The following is a 16,964-nucleotide window of genomic DNA, read 5'->3' as shown; positions in this document are numbered from 1 at the left end:
GTAGGCAATGTGTGTGTGTGCTGCTGCTCTGTGCTGAGCAGCACCAGGGCTCTTGCTGGCAGCTGTGTTTTGCTGGTGGAGAGGCGGGGCAGATGGGTGGGTGGTTCTGGACCTTTTTGCCAGGCATGCAGCTCTTTCTTTTTGCCTTTCGGTTTATTTTTTTTTGCTGGACCTGAGCCAGTGCAGAGCCTTTCATTCTGTATTTCTCAGTGGTAGAGCTGGATCAGAAGATTAATTCTGGACTTGGCTCCCAGACCTACCTTTTGCTGATGGTGATTCCCATAAAAATTGAACCAGGATCATGTGAGCCCCAGACCAAGGTACCTACCCTGGGGCACAGTATGAGTCATGTAGCGCAGGCCCACTTGTTCCCATCTCCTCTCAGAGCCAGAAGATGGTTAGACATTGGCTTAACTTTCTGATGAAGCAATTTTTTTTTACTTTTGAAATAGTTCTTGAAGCTGAATATTCTCATGGGATTAGGTCGATTCATTTAGCACAGTACACTTTTAAGAAAAGTTTTTATCGTGCCAGCTGAGGCAAGAAATGTGTTCATAGAATTTTAACATTCAGCTGAAATCGCTATTTCATTTAAACGTTTCTTAATAAGAAATAAAAGATAATGAGAGCTGGCAATAAAAAAGTGCTCTTTTATTAAGGTGAAAATAAGAATGGGATGTGTTGAAGTTATCTCAAGGGAAAATATTTCCATATTCTTCTTTATAGAAGTATGTAAGTTTAGCCTTTGTCATTATCAAGGACAAGAGAATATCTGAGAAGGGGACATGCAGACAATTAGCCAGACAACTTTTGCTTCTTCTTTCTCATCTCCAAGCTAGCTTCGGTTTCTCTTGAAATTTTCTGCCACAGCAAAGGTGGAATGTTAAAGTTCAATGTTATGAATCAGCTTTGCTACAAGGAGAGAGGAAACCAGCCAGAACCCCTACATGGAAAAGAGCTGAATGAGAGCAATATCACAAAGGTCTATAAAACTAAGGAGGATCTGAGTAAAGCAGGATAAACTTGATGGTCTCGATGAAAAATCACATGAAGGGAGATCCATGCTTGCAAGGTAGATCAGGTGAAGGATTTGTGATCTCTGACCACTCATTCCATCTTTTACGTAGAGAGCCCCCAGTTTGCTTTGGGGTGTCCGTTTTTGTTTGTGCTTTCTCTGTTCTTTGGGCTTAGGAAGGAAAGGAGACCCATGCGACTTTTGTTGGCTATCCCGCTGCTGTTTCTTTCCCCAGTCTTTTGCTGCTGCCTTCATCCCCAGGAGCTCCCAAGGACAGCTGAGTTTTGTCTGTCTCTAGTGTGGCAGTGTCTCCACTGTCATCAGAGGAGAAATGACATTGTCTCCATGGCCAAGGAAGAAACCAAATTAAATTCCACCATCCTCAGCAGTTGATGGGCCAGCTGCTGACCTCAGTGTCACAGCCAATTTCTCATAAAGAGTCAAAAATTAATTGTATCTCTAAACTCTGTCACAAATGGCTTGGCTATGCAAAGGGACAAAATGTAGCAGAGTAGAAGACATGGCATGGCACTGGGCCTGGCCATCAGCCCTGTGGCAAGGAAGGGCTGTGACAATGCTCACACATTCCCAGCAAGGTGGTGACTAATGGAGGTGCATTAAGCAACAAGAAACGTCCACATAAGCTGTTTCCTGAGCGCACCATCTCACTGAAATAAGGCAACTGTGAAGAAGGGTGTGGAAGGAAGTGAATTGCTGGTGAGAAACACAGCACAGCAGGCCATGCTCCCCAATAGAGAGTCACACCAAGCCTGGGGAGATCTGTCATAAAGCTAAAGTAAGTGTGAATCTGTTTAACTGGATTTTGCAGAGATGGGTTAGGGGTACTGTGGCATTCAGGGTGGCAGCTGCAGGTGACACCAAACTATGAGACATTCAGAGTGCAGCAATAAGCAGCTATGGCTTTTGGCACTAATCTGGCTACCATAAATTTGTGGTAAATTGACTGTAGTGGAAGTCTGGATCAATATCAGTGTTCATGAGGCTAAACAGATCAATATTTGATACAGATAAAGAAAATAGAGGGCAGGTGTTTATGGCTCTCCACCAGCAAAACACAGCTGCCAGCAAGAGCCCTGTGTGCAGTATTATTATTCTTTGCTCATCCTTCTGCCGAGCGAATGGAGGGAGAGAGAAGGAAGGTTAAGGAAGGACTTAGAAATGTCTCGTAATTCACGAGACATTTAAAAAACAGTTGTAAGAAGGAGATTTATAGCATTTTCCCCATCAATTTTAGCCTGAAGAGAGAAAGAGAAAAATCTTCATAAAGATAGATTGTCCTTTGAGAGACAAATTCTGATTGAAATGTGGATTTGGGTTTAATGAGATGCCTGTGGCAAGGGGATCACTGGCACATGGCTGTGCTTGTCTAGGCTTTAGGAAAGAGGGACATTCAGGGGTTTCATAGTCCCTTCTGCTTTCTAGTGGTAGAGACCCACACCTGGCTGTAAATACTTTAGGGCAACTGGCACAAAGGTGATTAAACCAGGGAGTGTGGAAATGCTGGAGAGGAGGGCTCAGTTTTGTGTCAATGCTGAGGTCAGCTGCCTCAGGTCTTGGATGACTGTGTGGCACAAAGAAGGCTCAGAGACTTCATGACTGAGCTTATTTCCAAACAGAATCCTGGTGTTGTGAAGGTCAGAGTAAAACTGCCACCCTTACAGAATCATTTAAGTTGAGAAAAACCCTTGAGATCGAGTCCAACCATTAAGCTAATGCCCTCAAACCATCAGGGTGCACTGAAGGGAGAGTACCTTCAGGGTGTATTTTCCCTGTGTCTATATTGCCTTCCTTTCCTTTCCTTTTCTCATTTCCCCTTCACCTTGTTTCACAGGACTGGCTGACAAAATTTGGGTATCTGCCTCCTCCAGACCCTGTCACGGGGCAGCTGCAGACACAGGAGGAGCTCACCAAGGCCATCACTGCCATGCAGAGGTTCGGGGGGCTTGAGGCCACAGGAGTCCTAGGTCAGTGGCTCATGACCCCTCTTTCTTCTTGGTGTAGAGCGAGGCAGGGATGGCTTTTTGCGGGTCTGTGGGGCAAAAGAGACTTGGTATTGTGTTCTGGAGCAGCATCAGGAAAAGCGCCACAAAAAGATCACGTGGGTGGAGCATACGGCCCAGTTTGCAGCTGTAAGAGTAATTACATGGCTCAGGTGCTCTGTTGTCTTGTGTTTTCAAGAACCTGAGGCAAGCAATTATTTCAACAGACCCAGAGACCCTTGGGGTTCTTAGTGTGCTTAAAATAGTTCTTGGTGTGTTCCAACAAAAAGAATTAAAAAAGACTAGGGGATAAAAAGGGAGAAAGTTGTCCTGTTTGAAATCTTACTTGCAGCATCAAATGGAATTGAACAGAAATCCTGATTAAGACTCCCAATTTGTATACATTGATATTTTGGGTTCTTTGGTGCTGGGGCACAGGCAGGGAAGGGAGAAGGATGGTATTGCATTACCCCAACTCTGTTTGCTCTTGCCCAAAGTGCATAGAGCCAGGAGGCTCTTTGGGGCTCTCCTGCAATCTCACTGTGCCACAGCAGCTCCAGCTACTCCCCAGTCATGCCCAGCCAGCCAGGAGCCCATCACTTGCTCCAGCAGCTCCGTTGGCCAGCATGGGCAGGCAGTGGCATCTCTGTGGCAGGCACATCTGCCTGGGAGAGAGCAGTCCAAGGGCAGGCTGAAGCAGCCTGAGTTCAACAGCGTGGCGTGGGTCATTTCTCTGAATGCCTTCACTGAGGGAAGGAGAAAGCCAGCATTATCATGGCCTTCTGAAGGGTGCCTCTCTGTTCTCCTCCCCTCTGTTACCCTCCCACCACGGGGCCAGCGTACTTCTTCTGCTCAGGACACAATTAAGGAGAAGCAGCTAATTAGCAGGCGGGTCTCTATCCGTCCCAACACCCCAGCACCCCTCCACTGGTCCTCTGAAGCCACGGCTGCATCCCAACACTTCCTTTCTCTGGTCTTAATTGAGCACATGCAATAATTTCTCTTCCACTACATCAGAAGCTGTAGGAGACCTCAGAACAGGAATGGCCATTCAAATTGCATTTTCAGAGGAGGCATTTGAAACGGGCCGGGGTGGGAGGGATGGCTGCCCTGGGGAGGTCATAGCTGTGGTTTTGTTTATGAAAACAGAGTTTAAGAGGTAAAGTCAGCTGGGAAATGAGTGAATGAAACAACTTTTTTGCATTTCAGCTGGTGAGAACAGACACTTCAAGCTTTCATTCATTTAAAATAATTAATAGGAAGGAATATGGACATTCTTCAAATGCGCTCCTAGCTGAAGAGAGATGGAGTTTATTTACATGTGACTGTTTCTCCTTGACAGAGGAATACTGGGAAATTCATCAAGATAGAACAAAACAGAATATTTAAGAAATGTTTTAAAACATAATCAAAGCTGGCCACAGGTGGGCTTCCAGCAGTAATTGCTGTCCAGTGGCGGGAGCAGCAGTGGAACATAGGGGCCCAGTGTTCCTTGGGTGTCACCACAACATGCTGGGGCTAGCCCAGTGGGCTCCTGAGTATTGACTTTTGCTCTTCTGGCTCATTCTTAGCATTTCATTTCCCATGTCTTTGTTCCCCTGGGATTTCTTAACCCACCACTCCCATGATTTCTTGTTTTTTCTCTAACGCTAGATGAAGCCACCCTGGAGCTAATGAAGACCCCTCGCTGCTCTCTGCCCGACCTCACCACTGAAGAGACCAGGAGGAAGCGATTTGCCCAGACTGTGACCAAGTGGAGAAAAAGGAACTTGTCCTGGAGGTAGGAATTCATCAGTCCCTGCTGAAGTCTTGCAGCGAAAGACCAGTTCCACAGTCACCTTTGTTAAATGTGGCTTTGAGATGAGTTTTAGGGTGATGATTAAAACATGTCCCTCTCAGCTCCCAGGACCCCATAGACCATTTATTTTAACTCTTCTCCTGACAGTCTCAGCAGTGATTTCTTGGACACACTTGGCAGTGCCTGGGAATGGTGCAGATTTGGCTGTTGAATTAGCTGTCAGCTTTTTGCTGGGTTGCAATGGTTGTTAGAGCATCTTTTTTCTTGAGTTCATTAGGGCTCTGTGCTTTCTCAGGCAGCAGCCAAGTCTGGAGCTTCTTCTCTTGCCCCACCTGAGTCCAAGGGTAGGAGCATTTTCTGGGTAATAAAGTCACTTTTTTTCTCCTAATCCTTGATATATATATACGGGTGAGTATTTTTCCCTCAGTGTCAGGGAGGGACAGATGTGGGTCCCTCTGCACCTGTGACACACACAGAAGTTCAGGTCCAGCTTTCAGAAGTATGCTGCAGGTCAGGATTGGCAAGCAAAGGATCCCTGTCTCACCAAGATTTGTGCTTTTTGGGACTCATTTTTCCTCCCTCAATTCCCATGTGCTGCACTGATTTTTTCTCTAAGAATAGTGTGCAGCATGAGGTGCTTGTAATGTCCTGAAAATACATGTGGATCTTATGGGAAGTTCTCCTTACTAATAATAAGTTTGTCTTTGATCCTGGCATAGCCCCTAGAGATAGTCCTCTTCCCTCTGCAGTAGTAAATCTCAGCTTGGCTGTTACTGTTGACACATGTTGAAACTATGGTGTTAGAAGATATTTGGTTTAAGGTCCAGCAGATTCCTTTGAGACTTTATTTTGAGAAAAGATAAACAAAATTCAGCCTCAGTAAGAAACAATTTTGGTTCATAGATGGCTTCATGTCGTAAAGTGACCCATGTTATCAAACCTCAGCCTGTCTCCCTGTTGCCCAGCCCTGACTTGACGGAGAAAGAAGAATAGATTCCACATTTCAGAAGGGAGAAAATCCTTTAGAGGTAAAAAACAAACCTGCCCTGGCATTCTGGGAGCTGCCAGAGCCAGTGCAGGCGCATGGCTTGTGCACAGCCTGACCCCAGCAGCTCCTGTCAAACCTGAGTGACAAGCCATGTCAGGGCAGGTGTGGTGGCTGGGCAGCACATTTGCGGGACTGGCACTGCAGGTCCATCAGGAGTTTGGATGTGCTGACACAGTATCCTCGAGTCCAGGATGGAGACAAATGTGGAGGCGAAATGGGGTCTGGCTGTTCTGGTGGATGCAGCCCTGGGATGTCTCTCGCCCCCTCAGAAACTGATGCTGCAGCAAAAATTGCCATAAAAAGGGGTTTAGGTCTGAGACAATATTATATATAAGGCATAAAAAAAATCCATTTCCTGACAAAGTAATTTCTGCTTTTTATTCTTTGATCTTTTCCAAAATCTTGGCTTTTGTCCAAGAAAGGGCTGTATTTTACAGCCGTAGGTTGTAGCCAGCAGAACGCTAGAGCATTACAGAAATTCCAATGTAGTATTTACATCCAGCATTTGAGATTAAACTGGGTTTTTGGAAAGTGCCATGAAAATTGGCCAATAGAGACATAAAAGTTTTACTCACTTACCTTTCACACATCACTTCAAGATTTTAAAAGAGGAAAACAAAACTAAATGCTACCCTGACATGGATTTAAAAGTTGAAGAAAAACCTGAACAATTGAAAGGCTGAAAAAACAGGTGAGCAGAGCTGTAGGAAAGGATGGCCTCAAAATAAGCACGTGCACTGATTGAGAAGGCAGTTTTGGGCAAACAAAATTTTATAGATATACAGGTCATTCAGGTTTCTTCTTTTTACCTTAGAGTACAACTAACCTGTGGGACTGGAGGGCTCAGGGAGCAAAACAATGTAGGCTGCATTCTGCTCAGCTCACAGTACAGCCTAGTAGCACCCTGGTACATCCCACTGCAACATCAGAAATAGAAGGTTTTCTGTGCCTCAGCTCCTTGTAGAGTTTCCTGGATATTACATCACTGGATATTACTATATAATATCCTGGATATTACATTTTCTTTTTGCAGGATTGTTTTTGTTATCATTTTATTTTCCCTGCACTCTCCCCAGGTGCCAAGGCAGAGAGTGCCGTGCTGTGGATGCCCTCTGCCGGCATCAGTGCCGGAGCTGCCACAGTCACTTCCCCCTCATGTTTGCAGCCTTGTTTATCACTTGCAGATTTTGTTTTATTGATTCTGGTTAGTTTTGTTTTATTGCTTCTGCTTCCCAGAGAAGGGGAGTTCATAGCTGGCATCTCCATTTCTTCCCAGTGCTTGCTCTCTCCCCACAGTCCTGGGAAGTGCAGCAGCAGGGCCATGCCTCACCTTTGCATGCTTTGGGCTCCCTGGGGCAGGGGGAGCTGTGGAAGCTCAGCTTTTAAAATTTCCCCCTTTTTTTCTTTCAGTGCTGAACTGAACTGGCTTTCATCTGTCTCTAGTTAAGGAGTACTCCCTTGTGCCATCTCATCAGAGCTGCAGTGTTTGACACTGATGCTTAGGCCCTGGGCTGCCGGAGCAAGAGCAGACCCCATTGGCAGAGGAGCAGTGACCCCAGACAGTCAGGGCCCACCATTGCTGTGAGTGTCCTGAGCCATCCCCTGAGCCAAGGTGCCACTGCCTGAACCCAGGTGTGGATTTGCTCAGGCATGGAGGGGCGGCAGTCAAGAGGAAGAGTGTGGTCTCCAGTTCTGTGCTCACATCCCCACAACAGTCCTGACCCTCCTGCTTTTCTCCTTTAATCAGTGGCATCCTGCCATGGGGACCTCCCATCCAAAGCCCAGACTGCTTTGTCCCCCATGTCTGGTGATGACAGGTGCCCAAGAGGGGCAGACTGTCACCTCTCAGCATCAAGCTGCCTTAGGTTATTGTGATGCCCCGTCACAGGCAACTGGGACCCTCATAGGAAAATCCCTGGGCAGCTGAAGCAGAGAGCAGGCCGGTGCATGGAAGCCACAGTGGCTCGGGGCTGACTGGCATTCTGTGTATAATAAAGGGCAGGAGAACAAAAAAACTGAGCATTTTTGGGTGATAGTGTAAGTGCTGGGAGAGGATTGATGGAGGGCTCAAACACCCACTGCTTTCCTCCTGCAGACAATGCAGTGCTGCAACACTGCCAGGGTAGCACTGGATCAGGGCTGCTGTACCACGGATGGCTCTGGGCAGCTGGAAAAGCACAGTTGCCAAGGCAGCAAGCATCTACCCTTTCAACTATCCCCTCTTCCTCTTCTTTCCAAGAAAAATCAGTGTGGGTTAAGGTGCAGCCCTTAGCCTGCCATGTTTGGTAGCTCTCTGCATTTATTTTATTTGTCTGTGGTTTCAGGGCTGGGAAAGTGAAAGAGTGCTTTCATTAACAAGGTATTGATTTCTCATCCATCACTGATGCTCTCCCACTTTTGTCTTTGGGAGGACAAAAACCAACAAGGAGCCCAGAAATCAAAATAGGTGTGGGTGCCCCTGAATGGCAAACGGAGGCAGATCAGTCCTCTCTAGTCTCTACTTATTAACCATCCTAGATGTTTGGGATGGGTCAAGCAAAGGAGGGGGACGCGTGAAGGACTGGCAGCACTGTGTGAGAATCAGCATTCATTTGTCTGCATGGCAGTGCTGCTGCCTGGCTGAGCTCTAAACACAGAGGAGAGATTTTCTCCTTGGCATCCAGTTGTGCCCCTCAGCACCACTCGGCAGCTACAAGTTGCAGTGTTGTGGAACTCGCAGCCCCATCTGCCACAGAGATGGACACTCCTCAGTATGTCTCAGAGTATGATTTGCAGAGGAATGTGACTGACCCTACAGCTCAGGGCAGTGTTGGTGGGGTGGCTGGAGAGACTGAGCAGCCTCAGTCCTCATCACCCTCCTGGCTGGCAGAGGCTGTCTGGGGCAGAGAACTTTCTCTCCAATTACTCACATCAGGCTTTTGCCCAAGATCTGAGCTCTGTAAGAGGAGTCTCAGAAGGGATTTACATCCCAGGAGCGCTTTTCCCTACTGGAAACCTAAGTATCATTTACTACCTCTACTACTACTGTTCCTCCTACTACTAATAATAATAATAAATTAAGGTAGGAAGAAGCTTATTTATCTGCACGCTTTTAGAAATGGGCCTCCTTTTCAGTGAAATTGGGTGATGCAAGGCAAACAAGCATCCTATCAGCATAATAGTCTTTTCCTAATCTCATTGAAAACAATTAGCAGAGCTCCAGCAATCAAACCAAATGAAATCAAATGAAAAACTCTGATGGGATTCTCTTGAAAAATGACAGTGATAATGAATAAAGGGTAAAGGACTTTTCACTTACACCTGCAGCATATTAATAAAATGTGGGTCAGCTCAGAGATGTAGGACTTTTTATAAGAAGTAAAATAGGTATTGATATTGTTTCTGCCTTAATCTAATGTTTCTGGAGTCAGGTCTTGGGATGAATATTAATAATATTTGTTTCTTTAGACAGGGTTTTTTATCCACCGTCCTTGTACAAGGGAGATCTGATTTATTATCCTCATTCTACATCTGGAAAGAAAAGGAAAAGAAAACAGATCATGTGGTGAGCATGGCTTGATGAGGAAAGAGCAGATAAGGTCCCCAAATGTGATTCTGTGCCTTAGGCACCATGATCCTGGAGAAAGGTCATAATTTCCAGGCTAAACATGGTGTTACACATATAATGACTTATTCAGTAGAAATTAAAGCAGCAAAGGGTTTACCTAAGTCCCGAGGAGTGTTACGAAAGATGAAGACAGCTAGTTAATGAATATCTGGAATGCAGGTGGCCTTTCTCTCTGTACTGTAGAGGATTACATCCAGACACAATCTCTTCCATAAATTAAAAATTGCCTGCAAATTGTCTTTTCTAATCCCATGCTCGTATTGTTTATACCTCTATGCTGTCTCCTTTACAAATGTGTTTTCTTTGAAGTCCTACAATCACCTGGTGTTACGTGCATGTAACTCATTTAGATGAGTCAATAAGGTTTTCTTTGCCAGCCAAGGGATAGCAAAGACAATGATAGGAATGATTTTTTGCTCATTTGGCTACAATGTGTTTTGCCTGATTCACCCACTCAATCCCACCGTCTCCAGGATGAGCTTCCCAAGTGCTTCAGAGGAACTGTTACTGAGATTTCTGCTTACTTTCATGAGTCCTTTTTTGCTCTATTTGAGATTTATCCCTGACGGGTTTTGCCCTGGCCTGAATGCGGAGCCTACTTTGGGCTGCCTGTCTCTTGAGGGTGTGGGATGTGTTCCCAACGTCAGCAAGCAAGTTGTTCCTACTCTCCTTTTCACACCCATGGTATCTCCCAGCACTCAGATCACTACTCGGGAAGAGCTTGAGTGGTGTGGCATCCCCTTCTGACGCTTTTAATTACCTCTTGAAATTTAGTCAGGTCATCACTGCCCATTGGTGATGAGAAGTGGTGCGGTACCAAGTAATGCTGTCACGGCTGTATTATGCAGGAGGGTAAAGTGATGTAATCGTAATTGTTGCTTCAGCCTTTAAAAATCAGTCAAACCATGAAAACACTCTGGCTGGCATGCTGGTACACAAAAAAAAGTATCCGTTATTACTGGGGTAGAGATGGCCATCAAAACAGGCTTTTGTCAATAATCAGTCAACAGTACATTTGCTAGGAAAGCATGTATATTTGTGTCAAAATTGTCAACGAAGGATTATCTGAATATATTCCTTTAGGAAGCCAAGGTGCCTTGTTGCATCTTTGTCTCTTCTTCTCCTCTATTAAATCAACAACATTAGGAATCCTATTTGAGAGTTGGATTATACAGGGAACGTTGACTTTTCTTCCATTCCAGCTGGCCCCAAAAACTCAAAAAGCTCTGAAGGCCTCACTGTGGCTCTGATGCACCAGGCACCTGCAGAGCTAGTTCTGGTGGCTCTCGGAGATCTTTTATGCTACTGACCCATCCTCTTTTTTGTCCTCTTTATTTCAGAGTTCGCACCTTCCCAAAAGAGTCCCACCTGGGCCATGACACTGTCCGAGCCCTGATGTACTATGCCCTGAAGGTCTGGAGTGACATTACTCCGCTGAATTTCCATGAAGTGGCAGGAAACAATGCTGACATCCAGATAGACTTCTCCAAGGCAGATCACAACGATGGCTATCCCTTCGACGGGCCTGGTGGGACAGTGGCACATGCTTTCTTCCCTGGAGACCATCACACAGCAGGGGACACTCATTTTGACGATGATGAATATTGGACCTTCCGATCATCAGGTAGGTAGGTCTGGGTGGGAGAGCTGCAGCCAAGCACAGGGGCTCACAATTTCCCTCTTCTGCTCTCGTGGCTGGAGTGGTTTAGCCTCTGCCAAACCTTCACCCCAGGCTTCAGGATCCCTGAAGTCTTCTTCTACTGATTCCCGTCTCAGCTTTGCTAGCAAAATCAACTAAGGCAGTGTTGAGGACACTCTTCTGTTCCTGAGCACTTGGGAAGGCTCAATGGCATCTCCATGATTCTCATTATCCTTCTGGCAATTGCAGAGCTCCCCATTGCCCAGCCTCATCACTTCTGAGACCTGGAAGGTTGCAGGTTGGGTATGTTGCTGCTGTAGCTTTTGGATGGGGACTGCATTCTCTGACTTTGCCATCTTTTGGTTGCCTCCAATGCCATATGTCCCAGTTTCCTATTTTGAAAGTATACTATTGACTGACCTACCTATAAAGGGCTCTGTGTTGTGCTGGAAAAAAGGCCTAGTTTTTTCCTGCCATCTCGTGTCTGTTACCTGACATCAGGATGGTTACAAGATGCAGTTCTTTTTTTTCTTCATCTCAGGTGGCCGAGTTTTAATAAGAGAGAGTGCAGAGTTTTAATAAGCAGAGGGAGTATCAGAAGCGAGTGTTCCTCAGCTGCAAAACCATCTGTGGGGATCAGGTCCCCAGCCTTCGTGTCAGGTGTGTTTTGACAGAATGTCTTCCCTGCAGCCACCAGCTGCTAATTTACTTGTCATGCCACCTCCTCTGTCAGCCTCCTCACGGGATCCTGCTGCCTCAGCTTAATGACTTGTTAGATTGTTTAAACCTAACCGTCTTCTCTGAAACAAGCTAGTACCTTCTTCCTGCCCTCCGGTTGACCTCCATCCATCCCCCTGAGTGTTCGTGGGCAGGAGTGTTCACCAGGGGTGCTGGAGGAGGTCTTGAGGTAAAGGTTAAAGGTCCAGACAGTCTGATCCTTCAGAATTACACCTGCTCTTTGTTTCATGCTGGTGTGCAGTCCCAACTGATGGCTCTTATCCCCCTTAGTAAGGGGGGGAAAAAAAGCAGCAGTTTTTATCTGCAGACATACAGGGCAGAGGCAAGTGCTGTGGTCAATAGCTTGCCACAGCAAATGTGTTAGTGATGGACTCAGTTTTGCAGCTAGTGGTTGGGAGTGCTCATTGTGAAACAAACTCCTGTGAAGGAGAGAGCTCAGAGCCAGGATTCCCGCAGGGAGTGCCCCTCGAAGCACCACAGAAGGATGAGGGCATGAGGCTGCCAGCGAAAAGCTGCCCTCTGTTTTGATGATCTTGGAGCTATCTGAGCTTCATCTTTTATTTATTTTATTCTCTCTACTGATTGAAAAGCAACAACTTGGTAGGTGATATAAAAATATCCCCAAGGTTGTCAGTCTGGCTTTAAAATGTCAGAGAGCATATGTCTTGTTCTCTCTTAGTGCCAGGGAGAACAGCACAGGTTTTAAAAATCTCTCCTGCTTACAGAAATTGTAATAGTCATGGAGGAAAAGGCAGAATTCATCAATAGCTATCTCCCTGCTTCAACACGCCGAGCCCGACAAGGAGCAGGAAGCACTGGGCAGGATCAGCCATGGCTACTTTTGTGCAAAAATGTAACCATCTCAAATGCCAAAGAAGCCGTCTGCCTCTCCAATCATTCTCAGGGAACATGACACTCTGCTACGCTTCGCAGGGATCTTTCCAACCTCGCTGCTTCTTTGTTACAGTACTTTACATCTTGATCTTTATAAGAACCACACTTAAAATCATTGCTGCCCTCTGGTATTGCTCTGCAGAATATTGCTGTGCAGAGAAGGGCAGAAATTGCACAGGCATGTGGTCCAACCTGTCCGGAGCTGGGTAGTGGGAATGCACCAAGCAGGCTCAGTCCCATACAGCTCCTGGGTGGAGCTTCTCCTATGCTTTGGTAGCAGTGCCATATGTTTGGAAATGAGCATTAACCCCTTCCATGAGTATCTCAGGCTCTCGAGAGGATAGCATTGGTCTGTATGTGGGTGTGGTGTGAGGCACTGGGGGTTAGATTGCAAATTAGAAAATCTGGGGAAAGAGAATATGGTAGAGACAGCCTAGACCAAAGGAAGAAAGTCATCAAAGGACATACTGATGTTCGACAGTGTCTCCCTAATGTCCATTGTGGTGTGTGAGGATCAAAGTGTTTGCAAAAGGCAGCAGACAAAAGAGCTGCAACCCTTTCAGCACAGGGTGTGTAACAGAAGATGGTTAAGCCTCTAAAAACAAGCTGAACATAGTCACCTACTTGTGTCAGGGCAGCAGTGAGATGAGCAGGTTGGTGGCTGATAAGCAGATGAACAATCCTGTATTTGTGTGCATACAGGAAGGCTGAGGGACAGATTTGGCCAGGGCAGCAGCATGCAAGGCCAGGCAGGGAAAGCCCTGCAGAGCGCCGAGGGCAGACAGGCACTGCTGGCACTCCCCGGCTCGTGGGCACATGGCTTGGCTCATTGTCAAGGATGTGACGAGCTCCTGGCTGGTGGCTGCAGAAATCTGATGTTCTGGGCAATGCAAAGTCTACCTGCGTCAGCAGCTGCAGCAGGCATGAGATGCAGGGAGTGACTGCTCTGGCCCAGCTTCTGCAGTGCCTCTGGTTGTGATATGAATGCTGTCTCAGCCCTTTGTCCAGCTTTTTCTCAGATGCCAACAGCGATCTGGGAAAAAGAGGGGTGATACCCAGGCTGGTGTAGGCTGAAGTCTGGCTTGCTTTCCATTTTCATATGATACGCTCCAGTCTCCAACTGGAAAAAAAATGTCTTTTTCAAACTTTACCTATTCCAAAGCTCTTGTTTCCAGTTTATCCACTACAAATGTACACTGTCTCTTATGACCCTTGCAGCTCACCCAAATCCCCCAATTACTATCAGCACTTAGTGACTTTTATTTCAATTTTATCCTCATCTCCAGAGACTCACGGGATGGACCTATTTGCTGTAGCTGTCCATGAGTTTGGCCATGCCATTGGCTTGACCCACATCTCTGCCATAGAGTCTATCATGAGACCCTACTACCAAGGTCCAGTGGGGGATCCTCTGAAGTACGACCTGCCTTACGAGGACAAAGTCCGGATCTGGCAACTCTATGGTAAGTTTGTGTCCCTCGTGTGGCCACAGCCTGTTCCTGCCATGGCAGGACACACTGGAATAGCTATTTTCTGGGCTAAGAGGAGCTGGCGGGGAGGATGGTGTTCCCCATTACTGCTTCTTTTCTACACAGGAGTCAGGGAATCGGTGTCCCCCACAGCCAAGCCTGAAGTAAGCAAAACAGACAACCATCCAATCCTGCCAGAGCTGCCAGAGAACCGCTCCACTGTTCCGTAAGTCAAATGTCTTCCTTTCCTGCAAAGGATGTGTGGAAGTGAAGTTCTGCTTCATCAGTATCTTGCCTGCTCACTCTGGCTTTGTATTTCTCTCTGGATCTCTGGATATTTTGCTGAAACTCATATTTTTTACTCATAAAAAATTGTCACCCTCACCCTTCAATACATTCAGTACATTTATCTTTGCTGGAATTTTAATCAAACTTCCTCAGCAGTATTCTGAATTACACAAGCATAACTTACCTGAATCACTCCACCTACCTAATGTACCTGAGGGAGTGAATATTGGAACAAGTGGACTGATAGCCTGACTCCAATGCAGGTTAGCATTGGCAAAGGGCTGCTTACACTGAGTGTCATCAAGCAACCAGCATGGCCTCATTAAGGGAAGTGCAGGATATAGCTCATTAATAAATGTTGACCAGGACAGCAGGACAGTTAAGAGAAGAAGGAGCACTGAACAAAAAGGCAGGAGGTGATGGTCATGCACATTTTTGCCAGACACCAAGAATGCCCCAAGTGAGAGAGGCAAAGATATGGAGCAGGTCACCTTCATGCTCCTCACGCTCCTTTTGTTTGAACATGCTGAATGCCACGTTTCTCTATGTGTAGCTTCTAAAGGCATTTGTACACCAGGCCCCTTATGGCCATGTTTGGACATAGAAATATGAGAGCCTTTCTCTCTGCTGTTGTGGGAAGCCAACATCTCACACCAGCAGCGGGAGCAGCAGGAAACTTGTTCATGCCATCCCCTTGTTCCTGCCTTGTATGCTGAGGCTGGATGGGGTTTGCCTCCACATCTGTCATTTTGTGGCCAAAGAGGGCAGTGAAGCTGGTGCTGGCAGCTCAGCACAATTATTCTATCAGCAGAACAGATTTATGCTTCCCTGTCACCCACAGCAGCTTTTCTGTGCATTTCCCATCATCCTCTCCTTGTTTCTCCATCAGTCATTTCTTAAGAGGGCTTTGCGGCTCTCTCAGTCCTTTATACTCTGTGCCTTCCCCACCCACCTTGTCAAAGCAGCTCAGTGTCTCAGCTACCACTTGCCAGGTGGCTTTCACCAGTTATCTCTCATTGGCTCCTCCACAACCTTCTGTTTAGGCTCAGCTGCTTTCTTCTTTGCAGCTCTGTCACCTCTCACTGGCACTTTGGAGCTCAGCCCTGGAGCAGCAGCATTGTGAGCTGCTGGAGTGAGAGGCTGCTTGGCTATTTTTCATGTCCTGCTGCGCTGGGGCAACTGGCCAAGCCACACTGTGCCACTGGGAGTGGGAAGCCAGCTCATCCCTCACCAGCTACACAAGCTGATGGATGTAGTGCGTGTCCTTGCTCAACTCCCAGCGATGGTGTCGGGTGGCTCGGTGTTGTCAGCCCAAGCTGTCTTCAGGCTGAGGTTTACCTGAGCTCGATTGGAATTCTCCGTGCACGTAGCTGGGCTTCGGCATGAGGAGTGACAGATGGGCACAGCCTGTAGTCTTCTCCAGGAGCAGGGGTGACTCAGTCTATGGAATAGGCGGTATCAGGGAGACACAGCCCCTCGCTGCCTGCCTGGGCCCTGCTCACCTGGGCATCTCTCCACAGGCTCAGGCGGGATGTGCCCGACAGGTGTAACACGCACTTCGATGCAGTGGCCCAGATCCGGGGAGAGGCTTTCTTCTTCAAAGGTGAGTGCCAGGGGTCTGTGCCTATGTCACCCTGTGGTGGCTTTGGTGTGCCAGCACCAGAGGCAGCGCAGTGTGGGACGGGCTGGGTGGTGAGGATGAGCTGGCTGGGGTTTGTGGGCTACTCCATGCAGTTTTTACTCTGGTCTGTCACACTGGACTGCTCAGGTGAAGAACTAAAATCTGACAGTTGTACTACCAAAGTCAAAATCTAGGTCAAAACAAGGATGAGCAGAGCAAACACAACGCTCCATTGCTTTCTTCCTGGATGCTTCCAGCCTCCCTTTCCTCCCACGCTTCACCTTCCCTAATGCTGCCTGCCATGCATCTCTCAAAAACAGTGTGTACACAATTGGGGACCATCTGGTTTTGTACCATCAACCACTTGCTGGCAGTGTGCTCCCGAGGTGCCCAGCTTTTGACGAGGATCCATTGGTGCCTTCTCAGCTGAGCAAAGCCTGTGTAGGCTGGACTCTCTGGGCTTGCTTTCTCATCTTTGCAAGATGTAAAAATTTCCGTGGGCATTTCTTTGCATCTCTGACCATCATTTGGCCACCCCAAAGCCATCCACAGGGAAGCAGAAGTGTTTGTCCCAGGGATGAGCAGCAGCATCCCAGCATCTGGGTATCAGTTTGAGCCTTGGTTCACAGGCATGAACAGCAAAAGGGCTCCAGAGAATTTGGTGTTGCCTGTTCCCTGAGGGAAGCACAATATGAAGACTGTTCCACAACATTATTCGTTCAGATGCCAGCTCCAAAAAGCCACAGTGAAGAAGGGAAACTCAGAGACATGAACTGGTGTCAGGATAAATGGCAATCTGTCTCTCAGAGGGGAAAAATTGATGAAGTAAAGAGAAATCCAATTCAGT

The 16,964-nt window shown here is 47.0% G+C and overlaps 1 protein-coding gene across 3 annotated transcripts in view; it reads left to right on the top strand.

The window, feature by feature from the left end:
- The window catches only part of MMP17 (matrix metallopeptidase 17), a 46,672-nt gene that overhangs the window by 18,514 nt on the left and 11,194 nt on the right, over nucleotides 1-16,964 (top strand). For 2 of the 3 annotated variants that reach the window (XM_086855908.1, XM_023937183.2), the window contains exons 2-7: nucleotides 2,868-3,000; nucleotides 4,669-4,795; nucleotides 10,809-11,092; nucleotides 14,026-14,202; nucleotides 14,335-14,434; nucleotides 16,017-16,099. In XM_086855908.1, coding sequence (XP_086712034.1) covers nucleotides 2,868-3,000; nucleotides 4,669-4,795; nucleotides 10,809-11,092; nucleotides 14,026-14,202; nucleotides 14,335-14,434; nucleotides 16,017-16,099 — 904 coding nt within the window. The remainder of the gene's footprint in view (nucleotides 1-2,867; nucleotides 3,001-4,668; nucleotides 4,796-10,808; nucleotides 11,093-14,025; nucleotides 14,203-14,334; nucleotides 14,435-16,016; nucleotides 16,100-16,964) is intronic. The other variant, XM_086855909.1, reaches the window with a different exon arrangement.

This window comes from Cyanistes caeruleus, chromosome 18 (assembly GCF_971803275.1).
Source record: "Cyanistes caeruleus chromosome 18, bCyaCae1.hap1.1, whole genome shotgun sequence".
Lineage (NCBI taxonomy): Eukaryota > Metazoa > Chordata > Aves > Passeriformes > Paridae > Cyanistes > Cyanistes caeruleus.
Note: the sequence above shows the minus strand (reverse complement) of the source record. Positions and strands in the feature narration are given on the sequence as shown.